The 23,731-nt window shown below is 33.1% G+C and overlaps 1 protein-coding gene across 1 annotated transcript in view; it reads right to left on the bottom strand.

Annotated features, from left to right (window-relative positions):
* LOC123714097 (acyl-CoA:lysophosphatidylglycerol acyltransferase 1-like) overlaps window positions 1-19,127 on the bottom strand; it is a 109,947-nt gene extending 90,820 nt beyond the window's left edge. Inside the window, exons 1-2 of the mRNA XM_045668224.1 lie at window positions 19,106-19,127; window positions 17,297-17,511 (exon numbers count right to left, since the gene is read on the bottom strand). Of these exons, the coding sequence (XP_045524180.1) occupies window positions 17,297-17,425 (129 nt within the window). The 5' untranslated portion in view covers window positions 17,426-17,511; window positions 19,106-19,127. The remainder of the gene's footprint in view (window positions 1-17,296; window positions 17,512-19,105) is intronic.
* Window positions 19,128-23,731: the final 4,604 nt, after the last annotated feature.

The following is a 23,731-nucleotide window of genomic DNA, read 5'->3' as shown; positions in this document are numbered from 1 at the left end:
AATGTTTGCTTTAGTCGCTCCAAGAACATTTTTACATTGGTCTCAGTAATACGTTAGTGTAGATTGTACGCAACGACTACGTTAGTGGAAAGATAACGCGGGAATTTAATGTTTTTTGTGGAAAAGTACAACTATGATGACTGCAGGTTTTACGATCAGTTCTGTGAAATGTCATCAAAAATGTATATGGTAAAACATGTTGCGTTGTGTACTTAAAGGAGGAGTAGGAGAGTCGGAGGAAAAAGGAGGTTTGCTAGTAAAATATCTAAGCAGTTTAAAGGTGATTTTAGCCACGTACCACCACCATGTGAACCATCAGAACACATTAATGTTTGAACAATTATACTTAAAATAAAAAATATTGTAATAGCGTAGAATTGTTTTAAAAGTGTGTCCACTGCAAAAAGAACCTACAAGTCCAATCCTTAGCTACTTTGTCCATATTGCCAGAAGATCTCGACAAACTGGTAATGGCAGGGTGGAGTGATGGTAAGAAAAGTCAGGGTCAATCGCCTTACAGTTGATCTAATCAAAAAAAGACATGGGGATCAATATACCTAATGCTCTGTCCCAAGGGGAAGACAAATGCATCGTGTCGGTTAGAGTATTTTCAAATAAACACAACTTTCAGTAATGAAGATTACCAAGAAGAAATGTCTATGGCATTACAAACATCACGTTTGTTCATATAATTTGAACTTCAAGCTTTTATATAATTTCAATCTCGATTAATTTTGCTCGTTTCGTTTCGGTACAAACTCATACTAAGAGTCCTGAACGCCTCTGTCGTCTTTATTAACGTAGTCTACATATTTTCTTCTCTTGAATTAAACTCAAAGGAATCTCGATGAAAAGTTTAACTGAGCTGATGTTCTTTGAAAGTGTACAAGTCTTATTCCATTCATTTTTCTGTAAATACCTTATTTTGAAAAGGTATGACGAATTTTGTTGTACGTCTAGGACTTAATAAAGGATTTGCCTATACTAAAACTATGATCGTTTAAATTTAAAAAAATTGGAGTAAAAATATGTACTAAATATTTAGTCCACTCATGTATCAAAGGGGTATTTAAAAACTGTAGGTAATATCTAGATTTTACATATTAAATGTGTCAACCAAAAAAACACTTTGCATCGCAATTCCAATTTCGAATTATCAAGTCAAAGGGACCAATAAATTCCATTCACATAAAACAGCTTACAATTTTGGAAAACACTTTAACTATAAGCCAATCCACATCAAACGCTTCTCTTACGGCGAAGGGCGTGGCAGATCGTACAAAGAGCCGTGAGGAAACCTCAAGAATCTGTCTGATACACGTTATTGTGTAAGCTTTATTAGTTTAATGCCTACAATACTACACAAATAGATTGAGTTTCTAACAAAATCAGTTTTTATACTCTGATTCCATGTAAAGTATTAATCCAGCATTTGAGTACAGACTTGACCTCGAAATCCTTTATTAGATAAATATTGGAAAACTAATATATAATGTTTCTAACATACAAAACGTAGATAAATATTGTATATTAAAAATATATGTGTAAAATCGATTTAGTGGTATTTACTTTATATACCTCGGTATACATACCAATGACGATGATCTTAGCTTTAAACTACGGCATCTAATTTTTCAAAAAAAAAGGTGATCTTCCGTCTGTGTTTACGCGCGTTTGCACGCTTGAACACTACCTACACTAAAACACCAGACACCCGCTGTAACTTTAACATAGCTTTAAAATAAAGCCTTAAAAACAGACATAGAAGTTAATAATTAACTAAAAAGTGTGTGTAACTTTCATTTACGATGATATCGCAATATATAAAAGTTTCAAAGCCTTACAAAAGGCCTTTTCAAAGGTATAGACAATCAAATTACGAGTTTGACCACTTCACACAAAACGTCTATCCTAAAGATATTTTCCTCGCCGTATGTGCGCCCTAAGATTTGCTATTACGAGGGTCTATGATAATGGAATTTCAATCAAGCGGGGCCGGGGTATTGACACTGTTAAGACCACGCTTTGTAGATCGGCCTCCTGCGGCTTGGAACTCCGTACCTGACGCCAAATGGATTTATTTTGGACGTGTCACCTATGTGTACAAAAGGCCGTAATGCGGACGAGTGTTGACATTTTATTAAAAACGTTAGGTTTAAGGCGAAAAACGTTATTTAATATAGAGTATGTATAGTTGTTGAATGACTCTGTACAACAACAATGGTAATATACAGGTACTTCATGTTTTAAAGTCATTTATTTATTTTGTATTACAATTTTAAAAAAGGTCTCCATGCGCTAACAAGTGTTTGTCCAAAGTACTGTTTGGCTCAAGTTCTGTAACCTAATATTGGTAAAGTTCCATGTATATACTAGTTAATAATTAAAAGCGTAAACAAAATGTAAACAGTCATTGCATACATGAACCCTTTAGTTTTTACCACACTCAGAAATTTAAGTCTCGTTTCCGATAATGTCCAATAACATAAATGTGAGTTAGATTACGAACTCTTCAATAAGTCAAGTTAGTTTTTTTTAATGCAGCATCGCAACCCCACTACCCCTAATGTTATCTAAGTTGTAAGCTCATGTTTTAATCATTAAATCCAGTTGTTACTTAGCTTCAAATAAAGTGTTTCAGTTAACATTTATTTGAACATCCATACAACAATCGTCAGTACAGTAGCGCTCTGGTTTGAGAATTATACTTTTAAAGGTAATACTGTAATGATATAATATAAACGTAACTTTATATAACTGAAGTAAGAACTAGTGCAATCTTAAAGGCTTGTATATTTTGATAGGTTTCTTTTATTCTATCTTTTTAGATATTTCAATCAAACGTATCGGGAACTACCTACAAAATTGTGAATTATCTTGTTGCTGAAATAACACTACGTGAAGGACATTTTCGCCTGGAACACTGATGAATATGGTATAAAGCACTTACTGATTGGCATCACGAACTTCATTTCGGCTGTAATAGGAGAGCCGGGAAATGCCGAATTCGGAATATTCCATCAGATTCACAAAGAGTAATCTCGAGTGGAAATTAGGTGAGGTCCGTGATTAAGTGTGCTATGGAAAATTGTAGCTAAGCCGGATTACGTTTTTGCGGTGCAAGCAGCCGGACGAACATTTACACGATATCGTAAGCCATTGATACAATTGAACCATAGACCAACAAAAAATATAAAACTAAAAACACGAATAACGGTAGACAAACAAACAAATGTTTAAAAAACTTTAAATACTAATAATATTACTGAGTCTTGCTTCAGTTGATGTAATCATTTTTTTAAGCATGCATGCACCTATGTATATATCACAGATAATTGTCTGAGAAAATTTGCTTATTTATTTATTATAGTATTAACATGAGCATCGCAATCTTAATGTTAATCTTTAAATTGTTTTAATCTTTTCACCGCGATACCGCCGCCCCCATGGGGTGACATACACTTACATTGCCAGAAGGCCCGCAAGTGCGTTGCCGGTCTTTTAGGAATTGGTACGCTCTTTTCTTGAAGGAGACTATGTTGTATTGGTTCAGAAATACATAGATGGGCACCTGGAACATAATAGTGGCCCGATAAAAACTAAGCGCCGGCATCTAATTTGCGAGCCCTCTTGCATTGACATTGTCCATGGGCGGCGGTATCACTTAACATCAGGTAAGCCTACTGCACATTTGCCCCCTATTGTATAAAAAAAACAAGGCTAAAAATGAATAGTAGATTATATAGTGGTTATAGGCTATATAACTTTTAGCCAATGTTTTAAATAAACAGAAATATCGTACGGCTAAAGCATAAACCTGCTGAAATTCGTGTTGAATTTGTTTTGAGAACTTTTTGAAGTCTGATTAGTGGCTTTTGTGGGTCTGTTGATTTTCATAATGCAAACCGGAAACCCGAATAAGTATATTCATTGTTGTGTGAGAATAATTACTCTTTGTGGTGAAATATAATGTAAATTTAGGTTCACAATAAATTATAACGTTCTCTTTTGTAAACAATACGTTTGATTTCGTGATTACGTTAAAATGTGTTCTAAATTTGAAATGCCAACTTATTGGACAGAATATATGTTTTAGTACAAAGGGAAAATACGGGCTGGGCTGTCTTTGTTTTTAATGTTATAGGAGGCAAACGGGCTGGAGGCTTCCCTGATATTGCCCATTGACTCAAAAGAATAATAGCATTGTAACCTTTTACAAAGTGCTATGCTGAAGTTAAGCTATATATCAGAATATATCAACCTGTTTGGAGAATAAGACTGGGGAACATTCCTTTTTATTGATAAAATTCGCCAAATATCATCATACGTCTTCCATTCATTCAATATTTATATACCAAAAATACATTTTTTTAATAGAACAAACGGCAAACGGGCAGGAGGCACATCTGATGTTAAGTGATACGTGATGGACAGTCAATGTCAGAGGGCTTGCACGTGCGTTGCCGGCCTTTTAGGAATTGGTACGCTCCGTAAAAGTTTTTCAGGAATACGAAGGGCAGCCAGTGTTTCCACAGCGGTTCCAACCCTGTGAGGGTCTCGATAATTTATTTTATAGACAAGAAGGTTGTTTTTCTACTCTGTAGAATATGTTAAAAAAATCCTTTGGTCAAGAGCCGGGATACGAACGTATGACTTCAGGGATTAGGGTCACACGTTTAAGCTTCGTCATCGTCAGGCTGATATATTTATATATAAAAACATTTAATTATGTTAGAAGTACAAAGCCAATCAATGGAAAAAAGAAATACTGTTATTTAATACTTGTAACTGCATTTTGAAAGCTTCAATTACCAAACCACGTAGGCACCGCATACTATAAACACGACCTAATATGGTGGAGTAAATTGGTATCAAGATGCTGACCTCAGACTATCATTTGACCATAATATACGTAACTGAGGCTTATATCCCTTTTACCTAGCTAGCTTTAAGCATACTGTAATCCCTCCTCTCATTTATATTCCGTATAATCGATGACTGGTAATAACACTAAGGGATATAAAATCTCAATACGCATGGACATTTACCTTACGAGGTAAGTAATATAGAAATGTGTCAAAGTCAAATCATTAATTCCAATTAGACCACCTAAATGTGCGCTTTGGACCCTTAAAATATAAAGACCTCAATGTCGATATTGGTCAATAAAATTGAAGAAAACTATACACTTGTATAATAGGTATTTATTATTTTTATTTACTTGAAAACGATACCTTAATCTAGATTTGTAACTTTGTATCATTGTAATGAACAAAGTAATAATATACATGACCGATTTAAAAACTCATATATATATCATTATATCATTTTATATATAGCTTGGATATTTATTTACAGTAAAAAAAAAATACCAAAAATAATTACAATATATATCACTGACTTATGCTTATTACCTATCAAAGATCAATGGAACGATGTATGATAGAGAAAAAAATGTAAATGGACAAAATAAAGAACAGCTTTATGAAAAACAACTAATGGCCGAGGTAAGAGGAACAGAAAAAAACTAAACTGGCGTCCAAGGTACAGCAAACGAAAAAGAGGGAGACTACTTAGAAGGTGGAGAAATAGCAGGTGGTACATAGCAGAGAGGAATAGGATTTGAAGGAGGTCTTCGCCAAAACAGGACACACAGATACCTAAAATAAGATTAAAACAGAAACGTTATTATTATTATTATATCGTACATAATAAACTACAAACAATTTGTGATACTATTTAGAAAATAAAAACATCGTACAGTACTTTCCAAACCTGTCGCAAATGAGTCGTATATAAAGAACCCACAACCCGATGTGTTTTGTCCAAAGATCTTTTCACACGATCCCAAACCTTGTGGTTTGCTAATGGACTTCAATTCAAGTTGTCCTAGTGAAAATTTAATTTAGAATCCTAATTGAAATCCATTATCCTGCGATAAGAGAATTCTTGGAAAGGAAAATTAAAAATATATTAAACTTTTGTTTCACTCCTTTATTTATCGAGCTTTATAATTTATCATTCATCATAGCACTGTGAGCGTAATTATACACTACCTTGTACTGTACGGGAAATTATTATTTTATATATTTATTGAAGGAACATGGCATAAGTATCCAATATTATTATTTTATAATTTCTACTAATCGAAATCTCTTCACGGAGGTAGGTTGCTTCTGAACCAGTGAATTCCTATAAGCGCATTTAACACTCCGTCAAGCGGTGAAGGAAAAAATCGTGACACCCGACAAGACCCAAAAAGTCGACGATATGTGTCAGGTACAGGCTGATTACCTACTGAATAGAAAATAAACACTTTCAACAGATATAGATATCTAAAGCCAAGTACCAAGGGTTGTGTTATCATTATCACACTATCACTGAAGATGTATTATAATATTAGGTCCTTACATATGAAATTGGCGTTTTGTATGGGAGGAACGAAAAGTCGAATATTTTTAAATATAATAAATTTAATTAATCAAAGTATGAACCATTGTTTTCTATGCACTTTTGCCATCTCATAGGTATTTCATTGATCCCTTTACTAAAAAAACCAGTCGGACGGGAATCAATAAAATCTGTGAAGGCGATTTGGACTGATCCATCAGAGTTAAATTTTTTCCCTTGCAAGAAGTTGTCCAAATTTCAAAAAAAAAGGTAATCTGTTGGAGCAAGGTCCAGGGAGTACGGAGGATGTCTTAGACATTCCAATTGAAGCTCTTCTAATTTGGTAGCCGTCTGTTGTGCAGTGTGTGCTCTAGCGCTGTCGTGAAGTAGCAGTGGCGTGGAGCGATTGACCAGCCTAGGTTGTTTAGCCGCTAGGTTTTCCACCATGGTTTGCAATTGCTGACAATAGACATCAGCCGTAATAGTTTGGCCAGATTTGATAAAACTGCAATGAACAATACTAGTGCCGGTGCCGGCCACCAAACGCTTACAAGTAACTTTTTTGGGGTTAATTTTCGCTTGGGGCAGGATTTGGCTGGCTGGCCAGGATCCAACCATTGCGCTGAGCGCTTCCGATTATCGTAAAGAATCCATTTTTCATCACAATGATTCGGTTTAAAATACCTTCATGATTGTGCCGGTTCAGTAATGTAACGCAGCAGTCGACGCGCGTTTGCCGGTTTGCTTCAGTCAATTCGTGAGATACCCACCTTTCAAGCTTTTTAATCTTCCCAATTTGCTTCAAGTGAATTAAAACAGTTTTATCACTAACACCACAGCCTGCAGCTAACTCGGACGTGGTTTGTGATGGATCCGCTTCCACAATAGCCTTCAATACTTCATTATCAACTTGGGTCTCAGGCCGTCCACGGGGCTTGTTCTGCAGGTCGAAATTTCCAGAAGGAAAACGTTGGAACCAAAAACAAACTGTGTTTTCTTTTGCAACAGGACCGCTATACACATCATTCACCTTTCGAGTCGTTTCTTCAGTTAGTGCCACGGCGGAACTCGTACTCGTAAATAATGCGATACTTTAGGTTTTGTAAAATGAGTGACACAAACAGAAATAAAACAGAAGACATAAAACAAATGAATGACGGTCATCGAAGCACAAATACATGAGTAAATAGCTGTACAAATTTGAATTTGAAATTCCTTACCAAAGAGGAGGTATTTGAGGTCAAAGTGGCCAGTACGACAAAACGCCAATTTCATATGTAAGGACCTAATATACATCAATTTATTATCATCTATATCGAAATATAATAGTTTCGAATTAATAAAATCTTTTGCAATCTTCCTTTTGAATTAAAAATTGTTTGCAGCTATCGTGAAAAATATGGAGAAACAAATACTGTATAAATCCGAATGAGATTCCATAATCTACTAATAATTTTTCATTACTAATACACTCGCAATAAATACTTGGCCCAGCGCCAGCGTTGCAACTTGTAAAAATTCTCAATAGCCCAATTCGCGTAAGAAAGCTTCGATACTATCGAAGATAATTTTCATAATTGTTTTATGAAATATTTTTTGTTTTATTTGTTTCTTAAAATAAAGCCATACAATTGTTTTAAATCAACCAAAATCTGATTTTAATAAAATTTGCATTAGACTTTTATAGAGATTCAAATCTTTACTATATCAATCAAATATATAGAGGAGGATTTGTAAGTTTTGTATGGTTGTAAAGAATACTCATACATATCTCGGACGCGTTTCGCGACATCATCGATACTTATTGCTTATATAATGATGGGCAAATTTTGAGGTAAGAGACGGGCTGGTAGAAAGTAGGGGAGTGGACCGGCATCACATCCGTCGAGGAGCCTTATAGAATAGCACCAGATATCCGGCAATTCAAGTTATTAAATAAAGACTTATTTGATTATAAATATGCATTATAGCTGAGTGGTCTATATTTATATCAAATATATTTTGAATTTCCTCTAACTATAACGAAAATATTTAGAAAAAAGTATTCAGTCGTAAATTCTATTCCTTGGTTTTGAATAAGCCTTAAGATCTTTTGTTCGTCAGTGATGTATTGCATCAACTTACTTCCATTATATATAAAAAATATTGAAATCTAATATAAAATAATCAATCAGTTTTAATTCGCGTGTGCATTTTATCTACTGAATATAACGCGAATAACTCCACATTTCCAAGCGAGCGGGACCTCACTGCTTGGAAAACTTTTTCAGTTTCCTTAGAATTCACTGCGGACTCGTTTCTACGTCTAGATGTTCGTAAATAATACATATTTGCTCTTGCTTGCTGGAAATAGGTCAACATGCCTTTTTAATATCATTCAAGGCATTAATTTGATAGAAATACCATCGACGGAAATTCTAATTTAAATTTAATTAGAGTATAATTGTAAATTGCAGTTGTGCGAGGTGTTTGAAACTGTACACACTATTTATGTAAGACAAAAGTCCCAGACGTCTTTGTGTCTTTATAAATATGTGATTTTGAGGTACCATCATTGACTATTGTATGTTTATCGACTGAAATTAAACGATTAGTTTCACACTCACTCATTCACTCACGCGTATTTTTAACAGTAAAAAAATGTAATAAAATAAAATAATAATAATATTGTTTTGGAATGTACTATTATGTTTGTTATGGAAGAGCTGGGAACCACGATACAGATATTTTTAACTTAAAAGGGTTCCCTAATCTTACACATTATAATGAATTGTTTGTTATGAATAAATACAGTTTTATTATTTTTATAATTATTGTTTTTGCATTAAATGTTTCATAGATCGAACCGGAAACAAATAGCTTTCACTATACCGATTTTAGATATTTAATTTATTTAGTAAATCTGATATTGATTAAATCTTTATTACTTAAATAATGTATCTTGTTTATTTATTTACAAAGTGTGAAAATATTTGGACCAAACTTTTCAGGAGGATGGATGATTGCTATTTAGGGATTTATATAATAAAAAATAATTTTAATAATTACTATCATGTGTTGGTAAGGTTGTAGCAACATTGATTATTGTTTTTATTTTAATATCATGTGTTAAGGGAGGTATTTTGATATATTTAAGGCAAATATTATAAACTTTATTCATAACAATATGGTGTCCTAAATACAAAAGACTAGATAAAGGTAAAATAAATTTGTGATTGTCTAGTTTCCGCATTCACTGCTTTCAGTGCATTACAAGCACTTAATGTTACCACAGTTTACATACTTTAGTAGTAAATAAAATAATTGTGATCCTCTATTTCCTTATGTTTTAACTTATAATTAAGTTAGAAACAAAGACTGCAACATAGGAGGAATACAATCTCATGCAAACTGTCATTATCCACACACAAATACACACTTAAGGTGTTTTACGATTTTTTGTTTAGATGTTATATTAAGATTACTTTTGTTTCAAACGACCACGGAGGACCTGTACACTAGTCTCCCACACCCCTGTGTCCGTAAAATTAGCGGTAGATCAATTTTATTACAACCATATTTTGTTATAATAAAGTTGACTAATAAGAAACGTATGCTTGCTTTCTCAATATTACCAGGCGCTATAAGAATTTGAGGAACCACTTTTCTTGCAATCGTTCTTGACAATGAAAAAAATAAACGAAGCAATAGTGCTGTAATATCTTTATATGATTATCTTTTATATTTTGAAATTTACTACAATCTTTGTTTCCATTTTTTAAAGTCAATTGATGTTTTTTAAATATATAATGTTATAGTTTTGATTGTTTTAAGACTTTGACTTGACTAATTTGATTGACTTTGATTGATTTAATTGACTCAGATATACATATACATTGACAAAATACATCTTGTATCAATATATATGTTCATAAGAAATACGCAACAGCCACATAAACAACATATAATTATGTCGTATATTTCTATGCCTTCTGGCATAGACCTCCTCTAGGTGCCATTACCTCCCGGCTCCCGGCATCAAACGCGGCTCTAATAATACGGCATCAGTACGGTACATCCATTTCCATTTTCCAACCATGCGTCAACCATAAATGTAAGACATGTAGATTCCCCACTTTTTTTAATGGAATGTTGCTGGCCTTAAGGTACTTGACAGATCAATTGTTGTTGTATTGCGTTTTCTCGCGACTGGCGAAAGGACGTGTCCTTCAACCTCAGCTTGGGCCGGCGTGGGGTGGTCAATCGAAGGGCAGGACGGAAGCTCACTGGAGTAACCCGCCCCCGGTGAAGGCAGTTCCCCACTGTAACTTCTATGCACTATATAGATAAGGTTTAGCGCTACCGTAACTGGCGTTTCGCCAAGCGTTTCAAGCTCAACCATTGTTCCACTTTAAGCGTCAAAATTTCGTGTAAGGCCATGGCTGGTAGCTTGATATCTATCCAAATTACATTATAATACTGTCTACTAAGCTTAATTGCATCCGTGGCTTGGTAGTAAATACTTCGATGCTGAGGACTGGCTGAGTCATTCCTGTATAGGATTTAGTTTCCGTCAGTAATTCCGTCGTAAAATATATTTATTTATTAACACTTCGTTACATTACGATATAAAAAAAAATTGAACATAATTAAATCAACTGGCGGCCTTATCGCTTTCGAGCGATCTATTCCAGGCAACCACTATGAGTAAATAAAAGAAAAATGTATTAAATTACATAAGATAGGATAGGATAAATATAATAGAATTTTAAGTTTTTTGCTTGTGTGGATTCGACTGAAAGGTTCATCCTTGTTTGGCGTAGTATGAACACAGGTTTTTTAAAAAAAAAAGCAACGTAGAATTCCTAGAGCTACCACTCAGGGTACGGCTTAGAGCAGGCTAAAACATTTTTTTTTAACAAAAATACAACTTATCGTTTAAAATAATTGTAATTTAGAAATATACTGTCCTGACATTTTGAGTGCTAGATACAGGTATACGACCTAATAACAAACCCCCCTTCATTTTTAGATTGAAGCACATCAATCACAATCATAGAAGTCACATGGGTCCGCCGAGCATCCGCGAATATATACTGTAATTATGTAGCAAATAATTAACACAAAAAGGTTTATAAAACGAATCAGCGAAAGGTCTCTGTCAGCAATGGAGTTGCTGAAAATGTCCATCGCGTCATTTTCATCAGTTTTACTGTAAATCCCGTATGAAGTCAATGTTAAGCAAATTTTCAATTAAATAAAATGCCATTAATAAGGAAAATAGAATCATAAAGTACGGTTGGGCAAAAATTGAAAATGAAGTTACACTCATTAGCCCTGGCCCGGCACTTGGCGCCAGATGTCGCGCATTTTAATGAAATAGGACACGCTTTATAATTTTTAGCCAAACCATAACACGAAGGGTTTTATACTTTACATATATAATTTACTCAAGTACATTTTTTTATTTAGATAAAAATTACCTATGATTTTTTATAATGAAATGACTAAATTTATATTTAATGTCAAATCAAGGGCGTGGTACGCAAAGCAATGGCGAATTTTCCGGCACTTCTTTAAACTAATTTAATTTTCCCGTTAAACTTGATTTTTTTATAAGAAGTCAAAAGAATTGAGGTCCTATACCAGAGATCTATTTAAAATAAATATATAAATAATTGTATTATAAATAAAATAAATGTGTACAATTAAACAGATACATATAAAGGTCACTTCATAAATGATATAGGAGACGACTTTTTGGGACTGCGTCTAAAAATACAAGGACATGTCCGCGTATCTTTAGGATTAAAGCAGTTTTATTTTTTGTTGCCATTATTACATTTCTTATATTAATTGTTTACGAAAGTTAAAATATTAAATAAATCAATAACGTTACAATCTTTTTAGGGCTTCAGATTTCTGTATCTGTTTCATGATAATTTGTTAATCAAATAGGCAAGTAGGTGATAAGCGTTTTGTGCCTTACGCACGCCCACGCAGTTTCCTCACGATGTTTTCCTTCGCCGTTCGAACCAATGTTGAATGCGCACATAAAAAGAAAGTCCATTGGTACACAGCCGGGGATCGAACCTACGACCTCAGGGATGAGTGTCGCACGCTGAAGCTACTAGCCCAACACAACTCGCTCTACAGCAATATTCATCATACAATGCATGAAAAACTAAGATAAAGCTTTTTATAATAACATAATAATACCGATCATAACTCATAATCCAATCGATTATTATAATATTTCGTATTGAACTTATAAATACTTCATGAATTAAGGTAAAGAAAAACATGATATCGCAATTGGGTTTAAAATTTTGTTCCGCAATGCAACGTTGTATTTCTTCGGGAGTAAGCGATTGAAGTTTATTAGTTTTGCCCATAAAAGGGGCAGAGGCAGTAAACCTGCATCGGGCTCTACCGGAACATACAATGTTTTTAATACTGAACCTGTGGTGTAGGTGACAGAAACTACGCGTTAATTTACGTATTAATACCGTAACTGCAAAGTTATACGAAGATCAACTCTCATATATTGAAGAAATTTCAACCATACAGGTATCAAGGAGGGAGTTGGACTACGCAGTTGTTTATGTCTAGAACTAAAGTAATGGGACAATTTTTTTTCGAAAAAGAGTGACAAAGATATATATATATATATATATATATATATATATATATATATATATATATATGAATTGCTGTTCGTTTGTCTCGCATATAGAGGTAAACTCGAGAATGGCTGGACCGATTCGGTTAAGTATGTTCTTGCAATATTCGTGGAAGTTCAGGGAAGGCGGGAACCCTAAATACTAGAAACGACGTTTGGATTTTCCAATAAAAACAATTTCTAGCTAATAATATTTGATATCTTTGGTAATTTTCAAAATAAAAAATTGTCGCTTGGATGTCATATATTTAATGGTGCCTTTAGCAATGTGTATTTCGTAGCTGTAGATACAGGGAAGTTCTCTATGGTCTGTTTAAGATATCTTAATATATATAAATCTCCTGTCACGATGTTTGTCCGCGATGGACACCTAAACTACTTAACCGATTTTAAATTAAATTGGCACACCGTGAGCAGTTTGGTCCAACTTAAGAGATAGGATAGCTTAGATCTTTAATTATAGTCGCAATTTTATTTTATGGCAAATTATTTAATTGACAGTCACAATTATCTGTTAACTCCAAAAGATTCTAACAGATACTTTGCGACTGGATTGAGTAACTAATCAATAGATGGCACCGCTATGGTAAACTGACAAACGTGTCATAAAAGCTACAATTCAATATCATGATTACCACGTGTTATTGAGGCTAAAGTATAAATTAATTTATTTTGTAGTAAACGAAATACCATGAAATTCAATTATTTCTACTTTTTTAATTTTTGGTGTTAGCATAGCCAACCACGTGTTACTTAGACCGAAGTGTAAATCAAATTCAAATTATAGTGACAATAATACAGTGAAATTATTCTTTCGTGTCACGGTATTAAGGCTAACTAAAACCACATTAAGGAGAAACGAAGTTCGCAGGGACAGCTAGTTTTACTATATTTTGACACAAATGTAGGTGATACAAAGTTCTCCGGGTCATTGATTACTGCCAATTTGTGTAACACTTACAAGTTTCTTGTGAAAATATTGGCTCTGAATTCATATAAAAAGTTGCATATCTCTATTAACATCATACCTTCCGTGCCTTGTACCACAATAAACTGAACATCCAGTTAAAACCAGTAACCATATTTAAAACTAGACTCTCACGCGTTGGGATAAAACTTAAAATCCATTGAAAATTTAAGAAGAACGTATTACTTCCGCTAGTTTGTTTTGTTAATAAATCATCAATTTTTCTTATCGTGACGCCACATCCGGTGAGAGGTGAATGACTTATTGGTAATGCTTAATGAACTAACACATATTAACCAGACACGGTATTGTTTTTTTAATAAACGCGAATTGTTGTAGAGGCTGAGATATTCGATTCTCTTCGAGTAGCATACGCCTAGTAGTAAAACGGAATTAAAAAGTACTTCATAGGTTTTGATTAAATCAGGTATAATAATTAAGGACATCGATTAGTTACTTTTAGATCTATATGTTATTTTGTTTTATGCTTTTCACGTAAAATCAGTACTATGTTTACATTATTTATTAAAACATCGTAACATTATACATAATTTATTAGAGATGCTATAGGCGGGCTAATCGCTAACAAGCGATGTCTTCTAGACAGTGCTAGTAAAAAAAAGAAATATTTACAAATAAAACTTAAAAATTATATAATTACACAAACTAAATAATTATAAATAAAAAAAATACGATGTAAGACAAACTATTGCCCACATGTTTGTTGTAATATTTTTAACATATTATTTATGTCTATGACTATGCAGCCAAAATATTCTTTTAAAATATTTACATGAAAATTATATTATCTAATTATGTACATGTTTCGCAATCTCAAAAAGTTATCCCATTACATTACAAACCTTTAATGTTTTAAACCGGGAGCACAATTATCTAACGTGTGTTGGAAAACGATTTTTTAATACATAATTTACTACTAACAAAACACACACACAGAAACACACGAAATCACAATAATCAAAGATAAAAACCAGAGACACAGAAGCTAGTTTCCGCCTCAGTCGCAAAAAAGAATAAGAATGTAATAATACTAATACTTATTAGAAACAAATAATAATAATAGTCGTAAAAGTTAGGATTGATAGGAATGAAGTCTTGTGTAAATTAAATAAAATTAAAAATAAGAATAATTGTTAAGAAATAGATAATAACGTATACCCATATTTTTGGGCGGATTAAAAACTATATTTCGTGAGATTTTTGTTAAGTAGATGTTTTTTTATAACTGCGACGAAAATTTGATTTATATCTTTCATCCGTTTCATTTCGATACAGTTCTCAATTTAACGATACAAGAAAAGTCATTCTAAATTCAAAATTGAACCTGCGTCGAAAATTCTCGTAAATATTCGAACCGGGCATTTGTCACGAGCGAAGTAATCTCGGTAAAAGATTAGCGAGGGGCAACGCAACGGTTTAAAATCTTTAATAATTAAGTGACAAAATGTAAATCTTAATACTGTTGGAGCGTGTTTCGGAATCTCTTTGTACCAAATGGAAATACCGAAAAACCCCAACGTGATCCGATGTTTTCCGGGTGAGGGGTTTTCACAAAAAAATGCTAACACCACTTGGATAAAGAAATACATTCAAAGAAATCAGATAACCGCCGTTTTTAACTCACCGGTTATTTTACAAACCCGAATTATATTTTTTATGCATTTAAAGAAATATTTCTTAGATTAGAAAGTTTAGATTGTTTAAAATCTTTTATATGTTAAAACTGACGTTTCATTTAATTTGTAATATTGATAGTCTGTGGAAAAGCGAGTTTAAGCTAGTCATTTAAAATTCTTCTTGTAAAAATTACAAGAAGAGTTTTTGTTAGAACATTTTAGTTTTTTAAGGAACTACATAAACTAATTTAAGAACTTTTATGAAATAATGAACTCAAAATGTTGTTTCTATGATTATTTCAGGTTTATTCATTACTGTACCTGTCTTCGAAAATACATATTAGATTTTATCATTTCAGTTTTTTTGAAGTGAAACTTCTTTATGCGCATGATGGTAAAATTTTGACGGAAACGTCAACAAACATCTGCAGCGTTCTAGTCGAAGAAAAATGAGAGACCGATTGAGAGGGAGTGCGAAAGGGAGATCGAGAAAAAATACACGCTATTGGTTGATGTATTCGTTTAGTAGTTACATATTAGAACTTTAGATGGCAATTCTGTCACATAACGTCTTATGCAGTAAACGCAAAATTGTATTTATTTATATTATCATTAGCACGTATACATATACAAATACATGGAGTGTTCATATACTGGTACACTTTTCTTTAATGTAATAGGAGGCGTACGGTCAGGAGGCTCACCTGATGTTAAGTGATACAGCCGCCCATGGACACTCACATTGCCAGAAGACTCACTTGCGAGCCTTTCAACATACATTTGAGTTTAGACATATAAAACACTGACTGAACCAGTTCTTCCGCGTTATAACTATAGTTACATATAACCTTCCTCATAATTGGTTTATCCAAACAAAAACAATATTAACTATAGTATCTATTAATAATTTCCTGATTAAACTTAAATGAATCAATAATTATTTTTAAATGTAATATTTCAACATAAACAATGAACGCATTGGTGATTCATTGCACGGAATAGGCTAATTAGCACGAGAATACTCCGGGATACAAATAACATCCGACTGGGTATAGTAATATGTTTTGAGCGCTATACAAAAGCGTGGCCCTGTCTCTTTTCTTCGCAACTAAATCACAATTAAACAGAAAGAGAGGAAGTGCTCTAGTTCACGCCACCACAACAATCTGTGTTTTGTTATATATATGAGATGCCAATATAGCCGTTACAGTAAATAAGATTAAAATCTGTTTTTATTTTACTTACTGGCGTTTTTCTTTGGAAGATTGGCTTTTACAATAGAAAGAGTAACAATTGAACTTTTATAACAAATACATAATCATTTCATAGCTTCTTTGTAGAGGTATTTCTATCATCGGACGACGAGTCAGAATTCATAATACCATCCGTATCACCTCGACGTCCGTCGTACCACAACTGAGCGTTGTTAAGCCAGTTTTGCCGCGCACCACCACTATGTGGAACCAGCTCCCCACGTATGTATTTCCGAACTAATTCGACTTAGGGTCCTTCAAGAAAATAGCTTTCGAGCTCACTGGCAATGTGAGTGCCTACGGTCATCGGTATGACTTAACATCAGCCTCCAGACCGTTAGATAAAAAAAGGTTATTCTATCATTCGTAAAAGTATAGACGTACTTACCGCTTGTATGAAGAAGTCCTTGTGCAGCATGCTGACGATGCCAAAGTTTGTGAATTTGAAGACGCGGTCCATGATCCACATGAGATTTGAGAGAACTCCAGGTCGAGGGTTCCATGTAGACATTAGCATTGGTACATCGGCTGTACTCTGATGGTTGGCTAGAACCAGTGTTCGCCGATTCGTGCATACTGTAGGTTCGTCCCCACTCTCAACAACTGTAAACAAATAATAAGAATAATTAGTCAAAGGGTACTAAATTCTAAAAAAAGACGGGAAATTTAAGTATTTAAAAATTCAACAACTTCGTTAGTATACCTATTTATACCGTAATCCTAACAACTAACATAAATTATATACAACAAAAACAATTATTTTATTTATTTATTTAATTATTAGTAATCTTACAGCTAACATACACAATATAAAATAAAAAACTCAGTCAATATAGAAAACCAAAACAGATTACATAGATTAACAATATACATATATGTAACAGAAAACAAGTAAGTACCACTATAGACAATATATATTTAAAAAAAATTAAACTGAAGAAAACTGAAATTTAACATTTGAAACAGCAAATAATAATTAATAATTCAAATTACTGCTAAAACAAAATAATAGTCTTCCCGCGTCTTCAAAAACTTCCTAACATCTTCTATGGTGAGGTGGAAAATATCAAAATGAAAAATGGAAAATGATGTTAGTTAGATAAAACCCGAAACATTGGCGAATTATGTAGGTAATTCGATTTCGTACGAGGCACATGGAACAATTTTTTGTATCTTGTCGCATAAGGAGGAGGGATTTTAATAGAAATTAACGACTATCTATCCGCCCATTAATAAAAGCATGTAATAATAGCATGTAAAAATAGCAAGTTTTGTTGACTCCGCCGACGTTTACAAAATATTTGCACGTACCTGAATAGCTATCGAATAATTGATAATTTTTTTTACTGAACATATAGCCAAAGATGGAATATATAATATATATACAAAAAGGTTCAAACATTTACGAAAATCCAATAAATATTAAATACGTAATAGCTAATTCGACTGTGCTGTGTGATGGTGTGAAACTGAGAGTATGTAAGTGAGAGTGTGTATGTATACACCCACATACACACGCGCTAATACATAGCGCTAAATCACATGCAGCGCTATCGCTTTTCTTTACACTTACTTTAAGCATATTAGTAGGACGTATACTAAAAAAATGGAACATAAACATATTCTAAATACAACGTAGTTCTACTAAGGATAAAACATCGCTACCTTAGGTTTTCTTATATGATTGAGATATTCTCGGCTTAATCATACAGCTCTTATAGCAAAATTTTCAACAAAAATAATAGCGTCCATCCATTTGGTGATCGCCAGTTAAATACAAATTTCTTGGTCTCATTCGAAACTAAGTTCTTAAACGAGTGGAGTGTTGCCACTAAAACGATTAGACTGTCTCACTCTAGGGAGTTAGCCGTACGAATGTAATAAATACTGGAGCGAATTTACACCCTTGGGTTTTAAATTTAATTAAGAGTTTTTTTCAGACTATTGATACATTTCTTTGATTCGCCATTCTAAACGTACATAATTTGTATACTCATACTGTATACTCCTTTCATGAAACAGCTTAATTAAATCATAAAACAAAATTTACATTTCATGAACAGCGATGAGGCTTTATCTTGACTTGATTGATTTTACTAATACTTAAAAAAACTGTATTATTCGTGTACCACAAAGAACTGTTCGGTGGCCGTCAATACACAATCTTATACTAGAATCATAAGTCCTGAGTACATACCTCGTTACAAGACCTTCTTACCAGGAAGAAAGGCACACAATATTATCAGCCGTAAGTATTTGGAGAAATTCTATTAGTTTGGGAACAAAGAGAGGTTAAACTGATGCTAATACCTTGGCACACGATAGTTCTCAAAAATGCACTAAACACTCCCTATAAAAGTCTAAATAACGGATGGAACTGAATTATAATCAACAAAATGTATATATCAAAATAAAAATGTGTCTAACGTAACCCGAGTAAATCTCAACAATGACTCAACTAATAAATGTGGCGGTCGGCCGAGAAAAAATATTTGGGATCACCCTCATCAAAAATTATTAAATTGAAATTATCTATTTCGAACAATTCGCGTTATTGTTGTGGTGTAATATTTTTTTATAGTATGGCTATTTTACACAAACATTAAACGACATCAGACGTCCTTATGTTAAATAATAATTGTTAATAATACGTCTAGATCTTAAACTTCTAAATACAGATATTAATATCGAATTCACATTCGACCGAAGTAAGATATTGAAAATACAACAAAAGGTCCGGAGTTTCTTCCAAGTATGAAATATTTATTTGCCAAGACCGCTTATACAGGGTGTTTGGCGAACGTGACGCGTAACATCCAGATGGATTTTGATAAGGGTTCCTTAGTCACAGAGATATATTGGAAACCTTGGTTAATATTTACCCAAACGTAAGGGAATAAAACATGTCTGTACGATGTAAGTGATAAATGAATGCTCCCCTTCCTTCGTAACACTCTTTGTTTTGTTTTTATATAAAATATAAACGCATATTAAATTTATCAACACACTTTGTATTTTCTTCTTGCCATTAATATGACTAGTTAGCCCCATCTGAGTTGCGACTTTCATCGCTAAGGTCGTAGGTTCTAACCCCGGCTGTGTAACCAAAATTTATTTCTATGTGTGCATTTAATATCCGATCGAACGCTGAAGAAAAATATCGCGAGAAAACCGGCTTAGACCATAAAAATCGACGGCGTGTGGCAAACAAATGTAGCTGTTGCCTGTGTCAAAAAACTATGTACTACCCTTAAAAAATATAAGAAAAAAAATGTTTTTTACAGTTGGAAATTTGACAATATTTAGTTACCAAATTATATATCTACTGAATATATAATAAACACACGAGTCATAATTAGTAAACATTGCTTTTATTTCAAATAAAAATAACTAAGATTTAGATATTTAAAATCAATGACCAGACCGGCTCCGAGATTTCTAAATTAAATTCTACTTTCATAAAACTTCAAAGCAGATGGCTTATAAATCTTGAGAATTTCATATAAAACCCTAAGAATATTTTATGAAAAATTCGATTAAGTCAAGTTCATTCATGGAAATATTTTTAACACTCAATGTGCAAGTCAGACGTAAAACCACTTTTAACTTTTCTTTATTGATTTTATTAGAACAAAAATGTCAACCAAACCGCCAGGAAGGTTACCAGACTTTCGCGTCGTCGCGACTTTTAAAAAATTTGTAAGATAGAATAGGTGCGCAAGGACTACTGATGGACAACTTCACATGATATATGCTGAAACACTTGCGTATGCACGTCATAGTCACCAGACGATACCAAGCTCACCGAGGCAAGGCTTTAGAATTTGCTAACGGCAAATATTCTCTCCGAATAACAGACAAAACTACGAGTTTTTCAATAGAACAGGGTTAAACGGGCAGCAGGCTGATCTGATGTTAAGTGATACAGTCGCCCATGGACACTCAATGATTAATGCGTTGCCGGCCTTTTAAAAATTGATACGCTCTTGAAGGACCCTAAGCTCCCAAGAAGATCCCAAACAATATTACCAAGAAACGTAATGGTTCATTAAAATTCAGAAAGCTAAGAGGATTTCATCCCCATTGCTACGTCACAATCTAAAATTCAATTCAAATGAAAAAAATCACGACATTAGCATAACAAAAAATCTCATGCATTTTTCTCTACTTAAAATAAATAATGGCAATTTAAGATTCAAATTACAAATGCCTGAGGCGGCGGTCCCGAATTTCCTAAATAAATAATCTCGCTATCTGAAACGCTATAAAAATTATTAACATTTTCATAGTCGTTTATTCGAAGCGTGATTTTATTTCAAATAATTTTTCTCTAGTAAAAGAAATGGAACGATTCATTTTCGCTTCGTTACAGTTTTATACAAATCGACGAACTCCGCGGTTGGACGGCAGAAAATTGTTTTGGGATTTTTTATTAACAACGAAGAGTACATAAGTTTCACTACAAAATTAATTCATGTCGCAATAAAATCATCTTTAAATTACTTCAAAACCTCGTGCCTTTATTAGTGTAGGTAAGTTACTTTATATACATTATATATATACTAATATTATAAAGAGGAAACATTTGTGTTTATGTATGTTTGTAATGTTTTAACACAAAAACTGGACAAAATTCGCTTTCAAAACTTTCAAAAATGATTTCAACTGACTTCACTGACTGACATTGGGTACTTTACATTTTAAAAATAGGGAACCCTTAAAAAAATGCATTAATTTAACCCAATTCGTAGAAAAATATATCTATAAAAATATATCACGCGGGTACTGTGTAAACTGTTGGTGATACAAGAAAAAAAATGTACAGAATTATATAACGCATCTACAAAAAGAATGTTTTACTTATGGACAATTGTTTATTGGCCTATCCCGAGTCGAATCTTCAGAACATCAAATTATTTTACTGCCACAAAACAAAACTACATCAAATGTTGTGTATAGGGATGTTCTAAGATACTGAAGTTCTACAAATAAATCTCTTCTCTAATATTATAAAATAAACTTTTGCGATTTAAACAATTTAACAAAAGCTAAAAATTCCGGGACTGATTCAAAAATCTTTCTTGTAGTACTTTTTATATAGAAACAGGATATTTATTGATAATATCTTTAGAATATATAATTTAATGATAATTATTGAGATATTTATATATACACAACATTCACGAAACTATCAAAAATATATAAATTCACGCCGAGGTCGCCGACTTGAAATACGCCGAGAAAGGGTTTAAAATTAAAAACTCTTATCAATAGCTGAAACGTCTTTAAAACAAAGCACGCAATCCGAGACATCTCAAAAGACGTCGTCGCTTTAATAAAAACAAAATGAGCGAAGAAAATCCGAGACTAAATGCAACGATTAATTAATAAAGCAATCTCTTTGAAACATTTAATTACAGGTATCGTATCTCATTCAAATTTAACTTAGGAGATATTGTATTAACGAAACTGATACCTTTGATACCAATTATTTTGAAGGATTGGTTTTACGAGTATTGTCAATGGGCGGTTTTTAGTTACGTTTTATAAACATCTATTTGATTACGCGCTTTGTCGGTAGCTGTTTTTAAAATAAACTCGATTAAAACGTGATTGGAGACTCATGCCAAATAGCATCACGGCAATTATGTTGTCACTTGTACTTACAATTAATTGGCTATACCAGTTAATCTTAAAGACATACATCGAATTTCTTTAGGAGTTCCAAGGATACCAATTTACATAAGAAAATGGACCACCATAGTTATTAGAAAGTCTAACGTAAACAAACTTGAAACAAAAATACTTTCATATGCATTTGAAACGCTCCTTAACAAACTGCTACGGACAAATTAATACAAACCACAATAGTTTTCTAATGTATGTAACGTATGTCCATATCATGATTATATTATATTATTGTGTAAAAAATAAAATAAAAATAATTTTTTGCTATTTTCACAGCGCTTTTCATTGATGCTATTGATTGTAATATGTTATAGCCGGAAGTTTTCCTCGATAAATGGACAATCAGAATTTTTCAATTAACAGGAAATGTAAACAATATAGGGAAATAGAATTCACAATTTGTTTTTTTCAGTGGACATACTCCACTTTATAGGTTTTGAAGGTAACTTTTCATACTTATAAAAAGTAGTGTGATTTATAAGCGCGTCATCAAAAAAAAATAAGTTTCTTGAAACTTTCATATAATAGTTGTCTTTTCAGGTAAAGCTGCTTGAATGCTTTAAAACTCAGTTGGCTACTATAGGTTATAGTTCTTTATTAACCCTAAATCCTGGTAACAAAATGTAAGGTTATGAACACGCTGAGCTCAGCGGGATGCCAATCGCAACATCCACTTAACAAGAAAGTCTTATTACTTTATCGAAGATTTCAAGACTTCGGCATATTTATTTTCAATTTGCTTATGTCTAGTGATTTGAACCAAACTCTGAACTGTGCGTTCAAATACCGATGCAAATGGATTTCTATCTCTGAGTTTTATAACAAAAGGCCGGCAACGCACTCGCCAGCCCTCTGGCATTGACAGTGTCCATGGTCGGCGGAATCACTTAAGATCGGGTGAGATCAGGGCCTCCAGCCCGTTTGCTATATGAAAAATAATAACGCTATGCGCCTATTTTATTTAAGTATAGTAGTTTATTTTGTGCTAGGTACATGTTCTTCATATATGATTATCAAATCAATGTATACCAAATATTGAAAAAACTATTTTAAAAGAGTACATATGGAGCTTCTTGCCCATTCCTCTCCTCCTCTCCATTTTGACTTTCAAAAGTGACTTTTTGATAGGCCTAAT

Source organism: Pieris brassicae, chromosome 9 (genome assembly GCF_905147105.1).
Source record: "Pieris brassicae chromosome 9, ilPieBrab1.1, whole genome shotgun sequence".
NCBI lineage: Eukaryota > Metazoa > Arthropoda > Insecta > Lepidoptera > Pieridae > Pieris > Pieris brassicae.
Note: the sequence above shows the minus strand (reverse complement) of the source record. Positions and strands in the feature narration are given on the sequence as shown.